Here is a 16,863-nt window from a genome sequence, read left to right as displayed (position 1 = left end):
CATTTTTAAGCCTGGTTCCCTGCAAGTGCATGTCGCTCTGCGATACAACCGTGTCTTCCGCGAAGAGCACCTGGGGCCAGTGTGGGTTTGGGTTGGACACAGTCTGGAACACTCTGTTGTAACCAGACATCAATTTCTGGGGGTGTTGACTGTGGCGGGGGTGCAGCTGGCCGACCTCTGACCCCTAGCGCCGAGCTCACCTAGCTGAGCAGTTGGAACGAGTCCACTGCTACTGAGCAGGCGCAGGGGCCACGCCCGTGTCTCCAAGGGAGTTGGCCCTCCCGCGCCTGGTTCTGCGAGCCCTGCTGACCGTTGAAGCTGAGACCAAAGCACGAGCGGGTGGTGGAGCGGGCGTGTGGGCGCTGCACCGCACAGGCGTGAAGGCAGGACAGGGTGCGGAGGGGAGCTCAGAGGTGAGTCCAGGATGGACAGAGAGTGTGGTGCAGCATCTGCCTGCTCCAAGCTGGGCAGCCGCGCTGAGAGGTGCGACAGTGTCAGTGGGAGTCATCACCAACCTGCGCAAGTATTAAGAGCTGCCTGTGTGCTGGGGACGGGCCAAGGGAGGCGGCCGTGACGTTGCAAGGGAAGGTCAGAGAAAGTGTCTCTAAGGATGTGATGCTGAGGTTGAGATGGAATCCGTGCCAAGGTTTGGGGTGAGCAGAGGAAATCTGGAGTACAAAGCATTAGGCTGACCAGCCTGGGGGATCCGAGCAGAGAGAGGAGAGGCCGGAGATGAGGTGGAGGGGCTGCAGCCCCCACCCCGGAGCCCCTGGCTGCACTCCCTCTGGGCAGCAGGCTCAGGGGGCTGGGCCTTTCCGCCCCTCTCCTACCGTCCATCTGCTCAGACGCCGTGGTCTGCGCTACTGAGCGCCTGGTGCTTGCTGGCCCCGAGCCAAGCCCTCTCTTCTCCTCTTGACAACTATATTATAAAAGCAGATCCTGAGGGAGAGGGGCAGGACTCCTCGGGGCCTCGTAAGAGGAGCTTTGGCCTTGGCAGCGCCGCTCGACCGTCGGCAGAGAAGACCCACGTCGGGCACCCTCAGCCCTGCAGGGCTGCGGCCGCCAGGAAGGCTGTGCCAGGACCCCGGGCTCGTGCCTCCCTCACCGCGGCGGGGGGCATCGTACATGGGGTCCCTTTCTTTTTCCTCGGGGGACCTCAGTGTCTCCTCTGGCGAGGAGCGAGGCACAGGGGACCTTGACTGGCGGATCCTGCGGGTCGTGCGTGGGTGACTAAGACGGGCGTGTCCTGTGGCCCCATGGAGCCTCCTCCCAGCCTGCGCAGAGCCTCCCCGCGTCACCCCGGATGCTGCTCCAGCTGGACCCTCCCGGGGCTGCGGATTGGCCCCGTTTGGCCAAACCTGGACATGGCCCCCCCACGGGGATGCTCCAGAGAGCCCACGGAGGCAAGTGGCCCCCAGAAGCGTGGACACGCCTGGCCTCACACGAGCAGTCAGGGCGCTGCGGCCACAGCTAACACGATCTGAGTTTCCACACAGCCCACCGGCCTCCTGCCCCCGCTAGCTCCTGGCCGGCAGGACCCGGCTGAGTACATGGGCACATGGGGGCTTGGGGGAGACGCGGGGGACGGGGACAGACACTGGATGGGACGTGGGTGAGACCGTGGGGGGGACCGTGGCGGCCTTTACCTTGATTTTGCTTTTTTCCTTCTAGCCCTGCCTGGTCCCTCTGCCCCTCTTCTGTGGGACCCCAGGAGGAGCCTTAGACTGGGGCAGCTCTCGGGCCTCGGGGGCCTGCTTTGGGCCACCCTGTTTCGCTGGCCCTTAACCCACAAGGGCCTGGGGTCACTGGGTGCTCCCCTCTCTTCCCTTCCTTTGCACGAAACTCGACTGATGCTCCTTCACAGCGAGAGGTGCTTTGTCTGTGCCTGTGGGTGGCAGGCCCCTTTAGGGCGTGGGAGTTTGGGGCCCCAGGGCACCCCTCGGTCTGCCCTCTCACAGGTAATTTTTTCAGTTGTTGAAAGGGCTCGGTCACAAGGCCGGTGTGCAAAGGCGGCGGGTGGGCTGACACACAGGTGACCGCCGTGCCCGCCCCTCACCGAGCAGACACAAGCGCCCAGGAGGCTCGCAGTGCCGGGCCCCCTCCCGCCTGCCCACCTCCCGCCGCCCCGAGCTGCCCGGGTGAGGCATGTGTGTTTGGCCGGAGCTCAGAGAGCCGCTTTGCGGCAGATCCCGCTCCCGGCCCAGGGGCAGCTCAGTGTGTTTCAGGCGGAGCCCGAGGAGGCTCCCGGGGCCCCCCGGGTCCTGGAGCCATTCATCATGGCCCCTGTCTCGGCCTCCGGCCCGCCGACGAGTCCGGGAGAGGACGCTGGTCAGGCTCGGCAGGCCAGGAGGACACACCCATCACCGGGAGGCAGAGCTCCCTCGGCGCCGAAGGCACCGCTGGCGTCTTCCCGCCAGCAGAGCGGCCTGCACGGGGAGCGGCGGACAGCAGGGCCCTCCCTGCGCCTTCAGGAGGCCGGGCCATTTGAAGTCATTTGCTCCGGTGGACAAGCCGCTGGCCAGGGGTGCACTGCGGCGCGAATGCCGTCGCCCCTAAAGATAACCCCATGGGCCAGGTCCACGGGGCAACGCGGGGCACGTCAGCTGCCGGACTGAGCGGGGGAACTACTGGGGTGACCTCACGCGCCCCCACGACCATGCCCAGCTGGAGCGTGGCTGCCCCGGGGCTGCAGGTGGATAAGGGGCTCAGGGAGAGCTCTGCCGGCTCAGAGGCCCCCAAAGGAGAGGAAAGAGTGGCCAGGACCGTCGCCAAGCGGAAAAACAGCACCACATTTTTTGGGTTTGTTTCTTGGACTGGATTCAATATTCCCTCTCTCACCACTGCCCCAGGTGGAAATGAAGCTGCCAGCCCTCAACCTGCCCCCCAAAAAACACTCAAACAAGGGCCCCGAGCAGGCAGCCCCCAGCACACGGCCGAAGCCCCCAGAGCCCTTGCTACCCGTTTTTCCCTCCAGAATGCACACGACACAAGTTAAGATTTGTGTTCTCTTCCTCTCTTGCCAACGTGCCACACATCTGCTGGCTTAAAAACACAAAGGACTTGGGCCTCCCTGGGGGCGCAAGGGGTTGTTAAGACGCAGCCTATGAAGCTGTCCGCAGCCTCTGCAGCACGAGTTCGATCCCTGGCCAGGGAGATACCCCCAGGGCGCAGCAGACCTCTCGTCTCCCCGCTGCTCCCCTCAGCAGTGGATTTCAGTCAGTCTGCCTGTTCTGCTCCCCGCTCTGTCTCTGGGGAGTCCTCTCACCCCCCAGAACTCTGGCCTGTACCCCAGTTCTTGTGTGCATAAATAAACAAATCTTGAAAAAAAAAAAACAACCACAAACATCTTATGTTACAGCCGGTTCCTCGGTTCCCACCCAGCCCGGTGGGTCTACAGCGCCCGGCTCTGCTCCCTCTGAACCCAGGACACAAGGATCCGTCTCCTGCCTCGTCCAGGGTCTAGAGGTCGCCAGACCCCTGGCTCTGGCTCCCTCCAGCCATGGACCTGCAGCGTGGGAGGGGTCGTCCCTAATCCCCCCTATTCTGCCCTGCCCTCCTCCGCGCTGAGGACCCTGTGGTCACTCGGACCCCAGGGGCCATCTGCCCCTGCCCTCACCCCTTTGCCGGGGGCGATCGTGCAGGTTCCAGGATCAGGACGCGGCATTCCTGCCAGGTTGTGATTCTGGGGGCCCAGGACTCAGGTCTCCCTGTTTTCTAACTGGGGAACCCTCTCTTTTGGCTCAGAACAGTCCTAGAAGCCTTGAAGCAGGTTTGTGCCACCGATCAGGGCTCCAGCTATCGCCCCCTCTCCCTGCCTGCTGGTTTGGAGCAAGCTGCAGCTCCTCGGCTCCTCGTTCTCACCTGTAAAGTGGGGCGGCCTGACTTCCCGGGATGGTAATTACATGCATGCGGCAGGTGCTCCAGAAGTGGGAGAGGTGGGTGTGGGGGAGGGTGGCTGCATCCTGCACAGGAGCCCCCAAGGGTGGCTCAGTCCCCTGGTGTCACTCTGAGCCGGCCCCACCTGGAGGAGCCCCGGACTTGCTGGCAGGGGGGAAACACGCTGGCTGCCCTTCCCCTTTGGTGCCTCTGTCCCTCTTCCTCCTGCTGACAGGCTTGGCGGTCTTGACACCAGCCTGCTGAGCGCCGGAGGCCTTGAGGTGGGGGCGGAGAGCGCCTCCTGCAAGTGGCTGGAATTGTGGGTGCCCCAGTCCCAGCCCCGTCCCCACCCATGGGTGCCGTGTGCACCCCAGCCTCCTGGGCCTGTGCACAGGGCTAATCTCACTTGGAGGCATAAAAGCCGCTGTTTGTGGGGCTTGGGGGGTCCTGCCTGCCCTTCCGGGCAAGTTCTGGGGGCAGCAAGGTCAGGGACCCCTGCTGTGGCCCCCGGGCCTGACCCTCCAGGACGTAGCCGGTTACCTGGCTGGCACCGGAGCGTGCGGCTGAGGGACATGAGCTCCAGTCTGGAGAAGAAATGGCTCTTCCCAGGTAGGAGCACCTACATTAAAAAGGACTCATCCTCCTGTCCAGCAACCTGGCTCTGCGGGAAGGCATTCCACTGGAAAAGTGAAAGGAGCAGCACGTAACACTGGCCAGAACTACTTCGAAAATCATGTTTAAGGAACATTAAAAAAGGAAGAACCGGGCTTCCCTGGTGGCGCAAGGGGTTAAGACGCAGCCTATGAAGCTATCGGCAGCCACTGCAGCACGGGTTCCATCCCCGGCCAGGGAGCTACCCACAGGGCGCGGCAGACCCCTCCTGTCTCCCCGCTGCTCCCCTCAGCAGTGGGTTTCAGTCAGTCTGCCTGTTCTGCTCCCCGCTCTGTCTCCGGTGAGTCCTCTCATCCCCCCACCTCTGGCCGCACCCCAGCTCTTGCATGCATAAGTAAATAAATCTTAAAAAAAAATAAAATTAAAAAACTTTATGGAAAGGCAGACCCGGGGAAGCCTCGATGTCCGCCGTGGGTGGAAAGCAAATCCGTTGTCCGCGCCCGCGAAGACGTAGTGCGCGACTTTCCGGAGGAGTTATTGTTAAGCTTTTGATCTGGAAGGATTTGGTGGAAGGACATTTATGTCGATTTGGTGCAGAGGAAGCCCCAGGGCGGGAGGCGGCAGAGCCCAGCTGACGGGAGGGACTGCCGAGCCATGACCTCCCCTCAGCCAGGAGAGAAAGGAGAGGCCCTGGTGGGGCGGGGTGGGGGGAGAGGCTGCCAGGGAGAGCTGGCTAGTTGGGGGCTCCCAGGTGCTGGGGGGCGTGTCTGTGGCTGGGGAGTGGGGGGGGGGCAGGTCCAGGGCTGATGGAGTCAGGGGTGCTGCGCAGCATCCGCTGGGGGAGCAGGGGGTGCAGGAGGCCGGGGTTCCGGCGGGACGTGCAGACCCAGCGCGTGAATGGTCAGAACGAGGCCTCCGGGGCCGCTGGACTCTCGCCGAGCGCGCGGGCGCTGACTTGACACAGAGCAGCGGGCGAGGCCGCGGGGCTCAGACGCCCAGCCAGGAGGTAGGGGCCATTGCCAGGGTGTGACCGCAGAGGACACTGGTAGCGGGGGTGACCCCTCCAGCTGGCGACAGAGTCCCTGTCCCCACAGCCTGGCTCACAGCAAGTCCTTCCAGGCCGGGAGGGGGTGTCAGCTCCTCCTCTGCCCCCAGCTGTGGGCTGGCGGGGGAGTGCCCAGGGGCGGGAGGGGCTACGAGGGTTTGGGGGGGGTCCTGGTCCCAGCCCCAAGGGTGGCCCCTGGGAGATGCTGCTCTTCTCCATGGAGGGGAGCAGACCCCAAAGGACAAAGCAGCACAGTGGGCCCCCGAGGCTCCCCAGCCCCCAGTCCACTTGTGAGGGTGAGGGAAGACAGAGGCTTTGATGACTGCTGGGAGGTGCTTGTGGGGACCCCGGGGCCAGGGGGTGGAGCCTCTGCCAGAGGACCCTGGGGGGCCCCTCTGGTGCCCCATCTGTGGGGGATGGGGGGATGGAGAATGGCCCAAGACCAGGGGCTTGAGGGCCTTTCTGGACAAACCACCACCGCAGCCTCCAGCCCACTTCCTGGAGGGTCCCTCCAGCTGGGGGCTCCTGGGGCCCGAGGAGCAGAAGGACTGGGGGGGAGGGGGACTGTGGGACTGTGTGATGGTGCTGGGGGAGCCGGGGGAGGGAGTTCTATGGGGACTACACCCCAGGGGGAGTAAAAAAGCAAACATTGTTTAAAAATGAACAATGATGTAAAATATACATATAACCCCCCCCCCAAGATTAAACGCAGCTAATACTTCAAAAAGAAAGAAAGAAAAAATCTGGGGTGGCCCAGGGGTTCCTCGCAGAGCCCCGAGTGAGTGCAGCCCCGCGGCTGGCCTGTCTGGAAGGCGGTGGAGCCCCGAGTTTCCCCCTCAGCCCTCTGAGATTGCCCCCCCTCCAGCTCCCAGCTGGTCCCCCTGCAGCAAGAGGGCCTCTCCACGATGTCCAGCGCACCCCAGCCAGCTGCATCTTGATTCCCTGGGCGAGGGGTGCAGGAGGGGCCCCCAAGAGGCCTTAAGGTCTGGGCGCAGCCAGAGGAGCCCAGGCCTGAGGCCGCTGCTCGTGGACATGGGGCTCCCCTGGTGCCTGACCCCTCTGGCGTCCTCTCCCCCATGACCGCGGGTCCTGGCTAATCAGCTCCCCGCAGGGACGGGCTCAGGAGCTGCTGCCCGAGACACCCCGTCACCCTGTCACCTCACACAGGCGGTGCCACCCCCGGCAGCAAGTGGCAGTGACGTGACAGAACCCGGCCTGGGCAGCGGACACCACCTGGGGCAGAGACTGGCCTCCCCCAGCCCCGGCCCTGGCTCGCGCTCCCGCCGCCCGCTGGCTGCCGCCTGGGGGGGCCGGGCGCCCCAACCCGCGGCCTCGAGGCCTGGTCAGGCGGTCCTTTCCGGGAGAGCCGCCGGGGGCGGAAAGGGAAAGCCCGTTGGGCGAACCCGCGACCTTTGTTCCCGTCCAGTCCCCGGACCCCAGCACCCCAGCTCCCCCCCGTCCCCCCCCAACGGCTCGGTTCCTGGGTGGGGAGCCCTGGCCGGCTGCCCGCAGGGGCGTCCTCGCGGCCGGGGTGGGGGGGCACCACGCGCGCCTTCTCTTTGCACGCGCCGGTGTGCGCCCCCCGCGCCGCTCGCGTCCCCCGCGCCCCCCGCCCCCCGCCCCCCGCGCCCCCCGCGCCCCCCCGCGCCCCGGCGCCCGCGGTGAGCCGGGTGGGGGTGGCGGGTCCGCAGGCCCGAGGGAAGGCGGAGACGCGCCTCTCGCGCCCAGCCTGGGGTTCAAAATCGGCTCCGACATTTTGGACGCGCCGCGCCCGGGCCGACGCCAAAGGAGCCCCCCCCGCCCCCCCAGGCGCCTCGCGACCCCCACCGGCCCGAGGGGCGCGCCCGCGGGCAGCGGGTTCCGTCGGAGCCGCGCGGAGTCCGGGCCGAGCTCGGGGGCGGCGGGCGGACCCGCCGGGAGGGCGCGCGGGGCGCGGGCGCTGCTGGAGCCTCAGAGCGCGGGGCCGCGGGGCCGCGGGACCCACCGGCTGGATTTACGGGGCGCCGCGCCGCGCTGGTTTACGCATCGCATTAGCGGCCCCGCAAAGCCCCGGGCGAGGCAGCCCCCCGCGGCCCCCCGCGCCCCCCGCGCCCCCGCGCGCACCCCGCGCCCCCGCGCGCACCCCGCCCCTTCCTCCCCCTGCTTCTGCGGGACACCCCGCGTCCTCTTGACGGAGCCCCCATACCGGGACTCGGGCCCCCGCCCGCCCCGCCCGGCCCCGCCCGGCCCGGCCCGCGCCCCCTCCAAGGCTCACCTCTGCGGGGCGGGGGCGCCGCCGAGCGCTCGGGGGGCGGCCCGCGGGGGGCGGGGGGGCTGCGCCGCCTGCTCCGGCCGCGCTGAGCGGCGTGAAGGGGTTCGCCCGACGCCCCCGCCGCGGCCCCCCGCCCCGCCCCCTTAATGGCGGCTCCTGCGCCCGCGGCCTCGGGCGCGCGGGGAGAGGCGGCTGCTCCGCGCGGGCTGCGGGGCCCGGGCAGCGTCTCGCCCGCCGGGAGGGGCCCTCGGGGCCCCAGGCAGACCCGCCTTTCCCCGACTGCGAAGCCTCGCAAGCAAGTTCCTCGCCTCTGCCGCGGGCACAGACTCGGGGACCCCGGCGGGGCAGGGGCGTGGCGAGGCGTGGCGCGCGCCCCTCAGGTCCCGGCGAGCTGGGCAGGAAGCAGGCGACACCCCGTTTCAAACAATAACTTTTATTTTATACTTCTCTATACTTTGTAGCAAATCTTTTTTGCTGAATTTAATTTATAATAAACTTTTTAAATTACATCTCTCTCTCTTTTTTTTAAAATCAAGGCTCTTTTATGTCAAAATCTTCTGTAAGCTATATTTTAGGGTAACACTTAACATCCCTCCCCCCGGGTCGCTACTGTGGGTCTCCAGGTCCTACGCGCGCGATCAGCTAACACAAGGGGGGCGGGAGGGCCGCGGGGGAGGCGGGAGCCGCGGGGAGCTCGCTCTTCCCGGGGTGCGCCGGCCGCGCGGGGGACCCCGGATTCCCGCGCGTTCCCTCCCGGCCCCTCTCTGCCGGCCCCGGCCAGCGGCCTGTCCTTTGGGTTTTCTGGAGGAGAAATGTGCGGTGGGATGTGAAACGAGGGCCGTGGGGAGGGGCTGAGGTGAGTCGGGCCCGCGGCCGCCTCCACCCCGGCGGGGAGCCCCGGGAGCCCGCGCGCCGAGCGCTGACATGGTGAGAGGAGGTGGCCCAGGGCCGTTCCTGAGATTCTTTTGCCAAAAAAAAAAAAAAAATCAAAGTAAAGGAAATCACAAAATGAAAACTAGAAAATGGGGATGGGCGTGCGCTCCGCGCTGGGCGTGGGGGCGGCTAAAGCTGAGGTTCGGTGTCGGCCGCGCTGGCGCGTTCCGTGGCGGGGGATGACGTCTGGCCCAGAAAACACAGGGGTCGAGGGGGACGAGGAGAGGACGGAACCCCCGCTGCTCTGTGGGGCGCGCTTCCAGCGTCGCGGGGAGCCCGGCGTCCCCGCGGCGCTCACGGTCTCCCCGCGCCGGCGGGGGCGCGGGGCGCGGGGGGCGCGCGGGGCGCGGGGGGCGCGCGGGGCGCGGGGGGCGCGGGGGGCGCGCGGGCGCTCAGAAGGAGAGCCAGGTGGCCAGCGCCGCCGCGAGCGCCGCGAGGACCAGGGGGAGCGCGGGGAGCAGCGCCCCGGCCGCCGCGCTGCCGCCGCCGCAGAGCTGGAACAGGCTGCCCGGGATGTTGAGGTCTTTGGATTCGCGTCTCAGCTTGTCCCACAGGTCCTTCGCGCCGTCCTGGCAGTCCGTGAGCGCCGTGACGGTGCAGCTGTGGAAATCCTCCCAGTACCTGCGGGGGGACAGGGCGGCGGGTCGCGTTGCGCTCGGCGGCCCCGGGGACCCTCGCGCGCGGGCGCGGCCTCCTGGGGGCGCGGCGGGGCGGCCCGCGGCGGGGTCCCCTCCCGGGCCCGGGGCGCCTGGCTCCGCGGGGAGGGGGCGCGGGCCCCGGAGCCGCCGCCCCTGGAAGCGCCGGGCGGCGAGGCGGCTGCGGCCCCGGCCCTCCCTCCCTCCCTCCCTCCCTCCGGCTCCTCCCCGCGCCCGGCCCGCGCCCCCCCTCCCCGCGCGGGGCTCGCCCGCGCCCCTTCCCGCCCCTCCTTTTGTTTCCGCCACTCCAGACCGGCCGGTTCCTTCCGCTTCCTTTGTCCTCTTCCCGGCCCCCCAAGTTCCCCGCCGCCCCCCTCCCTCCGCGTCTCCGCGCGCCCGGCTGCCTCTCCCGACGCGGCCGCCCCGCCTGCCTCCCGCCGGCCGGTGAGTGCCCGCGCCCGGCTCCCGGGCGGCCCTGCCCGGTGCCCCCCAGCCCCGCGCCGGGCCCGCGCCCCAGGAGGCCCCCCGGCCCCGCGCCCCAAGGCCTCCCCCGGCCCCGCGCCCCAAGGCCTCCCCTGGCCCCGCGCCGGGCCCGCGCCCCAGGAGGCCTCCCCGGCCCCGCGGCCGTCGCGCGCGGGCCCAGCCCCCGGCCCTGCCCTGGGCGGCTCCCGGCTGACCCGGGCGGCCGCCTCGGCCTCCGGGGACGTGGCTCCCCGGGCTCCCCGGGCTCCCGCCCCGCCCCCCACCTCCGTGCACCCTGTCCTTCTTATTGTCCCCCTTTCTTCAGAAAACCCAGAATAGATCCCGAGACTAAATATAATTCCGGCTCGTGATCGATCCCGGGCGCTGTCTCCTCCCGGAGCTCGGTCGATGCGCGCGTCTCGGCGGCCGCCGCTCCCACCTCGCGGGCCCGCGCCCCGGCCGGCGTCGTCCTCGGCCCGGGTCTCGCGGGCGGCGCCCCCCGCCCCCCGCCCCGGCCCGCCTGGAGGCGCCTGCGGGCCGCGCCCAGGCTCCCGCCCCTCCCCGCTGGCCGGCCGCGCAGTCCCCTCGGCGCCGGGCGTGCTCCTGCGCCCCGGCTTGGAGAGGCCTGGGCTGCGCCCCGGCTTGGAGAGGCCTGGGCTGCGCCCCGGCTTGGAGAGGCCTGGGCTGCGCGGGGCCGGCGCCCGGCTCCTCGGCTGCGGTGAGCGCAGAGCCAGAGTCGGGGGAGGAAGAGGCGCGGGGAGCGTGCGCTGCCGGCAGAGCCGCCTCCCCCGGGCTGCGAGCCCCGCGGCCCCGGTGCCCACCCAAGGCCGCGGCCCCTGCTGCGGGGGAAGGCGGCGCGCGTGGAGAGGCGGCGTGCAGGGTGCCCTCGCCCGCGCCACCCCGCCGGCAGCCAGCGCGGGGGCTCCTCGCTCTGGTTTCCAGGGCCGAGCCTGCTCAATTATTAAAGAGCCGGGATAACCCGCTTCCAGCCGGAGGACGGGCTGGTCTGTGTTTAATCTTCAGGGCTGCGGCTCAGGCTCCACCCGCGGCGCGACAGCTGGCGCCCCTGCGGGCGGCGGGTCTGCCTCCCCAGCCCTGCGCCCCTCCCGCCACGGCGGCCACTCGCCGGTCCCTGGGCCCGGGGGCGTTTAGGAAAAATTGTAGCAAAGGGGGCCCCTTTTGAGATACTTGTGATTTGAGCCGCCAGGGAGCCCCCCTGGCCCCCGGGAATGAGGGAGGAGCAGGGCCTCCCACCATGGAAAGGGTGGTGCAAAAAACAGGGACTCCAGCCTCCGAGGAGCAAGGGACACCCCTGGCCTCGGCTGCCCGGGAGGGAGGGGAGGGGCTACCACGGTGCTTTTGAGAAATAAAATGAAGTAAAAGAAACTAACGGTGTTTGTGTGTTGAGGGGCTGGGGCATTTCTGGGGTCCCCCCTGAGGGCGGGAGCAGAGCTTGGCAGCCAAGCCCTGGGGACAGCGGGCCTGGCATGAGCTCCCCGGCCCTCCTGGGCCTCAGCTGTCCCCGCCTGCCCGGGGCCTCTGGAGATGCCAGGGGCAGGGGCGGGACGCAGGGTGGCTGAGCCTGCAGGGGAAGCAGCCACGCGCCAGGACTCACTCCGCTTCTGGCGAAGTCATGGCGCCCAACAAAGATGCTTCCAGCCCCGTCCTCAAAGAGGAGGGGCCCACGCTCTTGCCTGCACCCGCATTCCCTTGGCCTGCGCGGGGGCGAGTTTTATCCTGGGGAGGGACCCAAGGACATCCTTGCAGGCCAAGCACCAGATCTTACCTAAAACGGGACCAGCTGTTCCTCCCAGAGGGCTGGCAGCCCCCCCCCCCAATGCCAGCGGGAAGGGAGAGGAGGTGGGCCTGGAGGAGGGGGTCGGCCTGGAGGAGGGGGTGGGCCTCGAGGAGGGGGTGGGCCTCCAGGGGGGCGCTCTGCTGCACCAGGAGCTGGGGCAGCTCTCCCGCCTCCCAGGCCCCAGGCCTGGCCTGCCCCCGCCTCTGCGGGGCATCCTCGTCTGTCCACCCCAGGGTGGAGGCCTTGGCCATGGGTGGTGCGGAGTGGGGGGCAAGGCCCTGCGACCTCGGCAGCCCCCCAGAGCAGGCCGGAGCGGGACTCACGTGCACACGGTGTTGATGTTGGTCTTGTCGTCCAGGCCTTGCGGGTAGCTGGCCACGCTGTCGCCCAGCTTGAGCAAACAGTCGGAGAAGCCCTTGAAGACGGCATCGCACTTGCCCGCGGCTCTCACGGCCTGCACCAGGTACGCTGCGGGAGGAGGCAGCGGTCAGCGGACCCGCCCAGCCCCCCGGGGGGGCTGAGGTGCCCAGCGGGGCCCCTGGAAAGGGGAAGGAAGAGGGGCGAGGCTGGCTGCGCCCCCGAGGGTCCTCTGGCCCCTCTGAGCCCCCCCCCTGGGCCGTGTGTGTGTTTGGGGGGGCAGGTGAGCCGCTCCTGCAGCAGCTCCCGCCCGCGCCTCACTCAGCATCTTTTTCTGTCCCTGCGCCCCCTCTTCTCACCTCCCTCGGCGTTTAATTTCCTTCTCCTCACTCCCCCTTCGTCCCAGCGCGTCCCCAGCCAGCCGCGCTCCCGGTGCAGGCGGAGGGGTCCGGCCAGCGGAGGGGGGGCGCGGGGAGGGTGGGGAGGCGCCCCGCGCCCCAGAGCGCAGCCCCACTTGGTGCGAAGCAGCCGCCCTCGGCGAGGCGGGCGCCGGGCCTCCTCCTGCGCTGGGCCCGCGGCCCGGGCCTCCGAAGCGGGTGGTTTCGTCATGAAGCCGCCCGCCTTCGTGGGGCTCCCGTTCTGGGGGCGCCTCGCCGCGCAGGCCGCCCGCTGGGATGGCGAGCTCCCCGGGGGGCGCGTGACCTCGGGTCCCCTCGCGGGGCCCGAATCCGCCCGCGTGGGTGCGCCCCGCGCCCCGGCCGCGGCTCGGCTCCCCAGGCCGTGGGGACCCGCCCGCGCCCGCCCTGCGCGCGGGGTTGGGCACCCGCTGGCCCCCCGCCCCCGGGGGCAGCGGCGCTGGAGGAAGCACGCGGGGAGGGGGAAACCCCGTCCGGGCCGCGGCCCCCGCGCCCGCATCCAGGGCGCCCCACCCCGCGGCGCGGCGGAGCGCGGGGCTCGGGCGGGCGGCGCGGCCGCCATTTCTCCGCACCGGAGGCCGCGGAGCCGGCTCGGGTCGCTGGCGGGCGGCCAGGACCCCCGGGCGCGGGAGGGCGCGCCCCGAGCGAGGGGGCGAGCAGGAGGCGGGTTCCCGGGTGGACCCGCGCGCAGGCCCCAGCCCCGGCCCCCGGGCGGCTCCCGCCCCGCGCCGCCCCGCCTGCCCCCGGCGCGCCGCCCCGGCCGGCCGGGAAGGTGACCGCCCTGGCCAGCGGCCCGCGCCGCGGCGGGTCCCGCAGACGAGCGAGGCGGCCGGGCTGGAAAAACCCGGGTCGGGAGGCGCGGCCGGGCCGGGGCGGTCGGGGAGGCCGCGGACGCCCCCGACACCCGCCCCCCCGCCCCCCGGGCTAGTGAAGGCCCCGGCGCCCGCAGCCCCTCGCGGACAGGGGAGGGAGGGGCTCGGGACCCGCGGCTCCGCGGCCGCAGTGGCCGCCGGCGCGTCCTCTGCCCGCGGCGCCCGCAGGCGGCTCCGCAGTGAGAAACGAAATCAAAGCCCCCCGCGTCTCCACGGCCCGCGCCCTCGCGCCCAGAGCGCGCCCGGGGAGCAGCAGCCCCTGGGCTGCAGGCGCAGTTTTTCAACGGGGTGGGGGCCCGCGGGGGTGGGGCGGGAAGCGCCTCGGTCACGTTCTTCCTCCGGGAGCTGCTGGAGGGGACCCCCCCCCCATGCGTGAGTGCGCGTGTGTAAAACCAGAAGTCGTGAGGGTTTCTGGGCTCTGCAGCCAGAGCCGGGCTGCGCTGGCTCGGGAGGCTGGGGCTGGGCGCTGCAGGCTGAGGCCCGGGCGCAGCCCTGGCACCCCGGCCCTGCACCCCGCGCCCGCGCCGGCCGCCCTGTCCTCTGCGGCGCGGGGCTCGGCCTTCCCCGGCGCCCATTCACTGCGCCGGCCGCCCATTCACTCCCAGCTTCCTCCGCCCGGTCTTTATTTGCCTCCGCCACCTTCTGCGCCTCCCAGGCCCTCCCCGCCCCCTCTTCTTGCCAAATGTCAATGATTTGGGGCAGCTCCAGCCATGAATTAATAAAGACCCAAGCTCTGGTGCGGGAAGGGCAGGCGTCCGGGAACAAACACGCTCCATGTCCAGCCACGGCAGCCCAGGGGCATTTTCGGCCCGGGCTAATGTGCTCTGGGGGTATCAGGGACTCCGAGTTGCTGGTTGGTGTTTTTTTTTTTTAAACCGCTCCAAAGTAAGGCTTTTCCCTGCGGGAAGCAGAGCTCCCAGACCTCCCCGCACTGAGCCCTTGTATGAAAAATAACCACTCTCTCGCCCTCTGAAGATTTGCAGGCTAATTGCAAAATGCCACATCCTCTCGGTCCCAGCATCTCTAAGATGCAGGAGAATTGGAAATGTTCTTTCTGTATTGCAGCTCCTGCACGAGTGTCAAAGATCCCAAACGACCAGATTAACCACATCGACTCATTTCTTAAGATGCAAAGAAAACAGCAGCATCCTGCAGCTGCCCGCTGTAGCATCTCTGTGATGCTCATGCAGAAAAACCCAGATGTTTAAAACCAGGTCAAATGCATAAAAAGCCGCACTGCAAAGGATCCATTTTAATGTCTCCCCAACTCCAAACCCCGATTCCGTCACATGTGTTATCCATTGCCTCTCTTGCCCCAAACCAATTCCCTAAAGAACCCCTCCCCCAATTGCAAAGATTTGTCTGCAGAGAAAGCTGCAGTCAGAATGGCAGGAGGCAACGATTTTCTCTCTGGAAAACCCGTTTGAGGAGTTTTCTATTTTTTCCCTTGTCCATTCTATTAATAATCTGCTTCCCTGTGCTTCTAGGCCAGGTTAATGACTGCCGTGCCCGCATCAGAGGAGGCGGCACGCTCGGGCTGCCGCCTTCCATCACGTCTGCGATCGGATGGAAAAATGTAAACTTTCAAAAAGCCGCACACGATGTGACCACGACTCAGCATTCCTGAGCATAAAACGGGGACGAAGTAAATCCATCCTCGGTCAAGCCCAGAACGCCAAAAAATGACAAACACAGGACGTGACTGTTGCAAACACTCTTAACCCTTTCCTGGACACGAAACTCGCCAAAGAGACACAAATGTGTGTGGAAATTCGATCCATGGACGTCTGCTCAAATCTGTCCCTCTCAACGACAAGCACTAAACCGTGCACCCCGGGGCTCCTGTCGTTCTCGGGGTGCACCCCGGCGGGTCCTCGGAGGCCGCGGGAAGGCGGCAGCTGGGGCGTGAGGGGCGCTGGGGGCGGGAGGACCACAAAGTTCTAAATGGAGCAGCCCGAGCGGCATCTGTTTTCTGCACATAAACTTTGCACTTCTCGCGGCAGAGCCATCTTGTTCTTGCAGTCACCTTTGGACCCTGCGAAATCGTGCCTGGCGGTGTCGCAAGGACCGGTGCAATGCCCGGGGCTGCCAAAGCGGCTCCGCCGACAGGGGCCGGCAGAGATTTTTGACGTGGCTTTGCGAAAAGGGGGGACCCCCCTCCCCAGCGGCCGCCCTCACACATTTCCTGGAGGACGTTTGGAGTCTCTGTCTTTCTGCCGTTCTTTTCTTATTTTTTAAGAGAAAAGCCAGCCCGGGACGCACGACGCCCCCAGCACCCTCTGCCCCCAACCTGGGGGACTGGCCGGCGCCCCACACCTGGGGCAGGTCGCGGCGGGCGGGCCCCCAGGACCCCTCGGCCCCGGGCGCCTCCCGCCCGCCCGCGCCTGCAGCCAACCCGGCCCGAGGCCACCTACCTATTTGCACCGCGAGGATCAGAGAGACGTATCTGCCGCTCAGCTGAAGTCCCATCCTACGAGTGCTCAAACCATTTGCGGCCCAGACCTTTAAATAGTTAGTTTGGAGAACGCGGGGAACGCTGGAAAACAGGCATTGCCAACAAGTTCCAGGCGCGCCGGGGACTTTATGCCAGGGGCAGGCAGAGGGAGGAGAGACGAGCGAGAGAGGGAGCGGGAGGGAGGGAGGGAGGGGGCGGGGGGCGGGAGCTGCGAATGGTTCGCTCCATTAGAAGGGGCGGCGCGGCGCGGCCCCACGCCCACGGCGGGCCTGACGTGGGGGATGACACGGAGTGATTAAAAAAATAATAAAGACACCTTCGCAGAGAAGCGCCATTTATAGTCATCAGGGCCGGGACTAATCGGCGCTTCCAGCTCCTGCGGGGTCCGGGCGGAACCTGCCCCCGGGGGCGACCCGGCCGGTCCCCGCGGCCACCCCGCGCCCCGCCCGCCCCGCCCGCCCGCCCGCTGCGCAGACCCGGGGCTCCCCTCCCGCCCGGCCGGGGAGTCCTGGCGCGCCCACTCGGTCGTCTCCAGCTGCTCCCCCTCCTCGCCCGTTCCGAGGGCGCCCAGCCCCCCGCGCGCGGTGGGGCTCCCTGCGCCAGAGCCGGGCGCCCAGCAGCCGGGCCGCGGGGTCCCCGGGCCCCTCGCGCCGGCCCCGCGCTGCCCCTCCCCCTCGGGCCGGCCGGGCCCCGGGCGCAGCCTGGGCGCGTGAGCACACACGCGCACACTCACGCGCACACTCACGCACACGCGCGCCCCCGCGCGCACGCCCGCGCGCCCCGCCGAGCGCCCCCGCGCGCACCAGCCGGGGTCCCAGCCGCGGGCCGCACGAGGGGCCCCGAAAGACCCCGCGCGCCCCGGGGCCGGCCTCGCCCCAGGCCCGCGCGCCCGAGGCCGCCCCGCGACGCGCAGGCCCGAGGGGGCGGTGCGGGCAGCGCGGCGGCGCGCGGCTCGGGGACGAGGCCCGGACGGGCTCCCGGAGCCCCAGGAAATCTCCCGGGCGCTCGCCCGCGGGCGGGTCTTCCCCGCCCGGAGGCCCCTGGGGCCGTTCGCGGGCAGCACACGCGCGCACACGCACGTGCACACACGCGCACACACGCGCACGCGCGGCCCCGCACCCGCACCGCCTGCAGCCGGCCGGCCGCGCCTC

At 69.0% G+C, this 16,863-nt stretch overlaps 1 protein-coding gene across 1 annotated transcript; it reads right to left on the bottom strand.

Moving 5' to 3' along the window:
- Positions 1–9,109: 9,109 nt before the first annotated feature.
- NRN1 (neuritin 1) lies at positions 9,110–15,726 on the bottom strand (the record flags this gene model as incomplete). Its single annotated transcript, XM_084228652.1, has 3 exons — positions 9,110–9,338; positions 11,936–12,080; positions 15,672–15,726. 3 exons carry the CDS (start codon positions 15,724–15,726, stop codon positions 9,110–9,112), a joined length of 429 nt encoding a protein of 142 aa, XP_084084778.1.
- Between the last annotated feature and the right edge of the window lie 1,137 nt (positions 15,727–16,863).

Source organism: Talpa europaea (genome assembly GCF_964194135.1).
Source record: "Talpa europaea genome assembly, chromosome: 2".
Classification (NCBI taxonomy): domain Eukaryota; kingdom Metazoa; phylum Chordata; class Mammalia; order Eulipotyphla; family Talpidae; genus Talpa; species Talpa europaea.
This window is presented reverse-complemented; position numbering and strand designations above follow the sequence as displayed.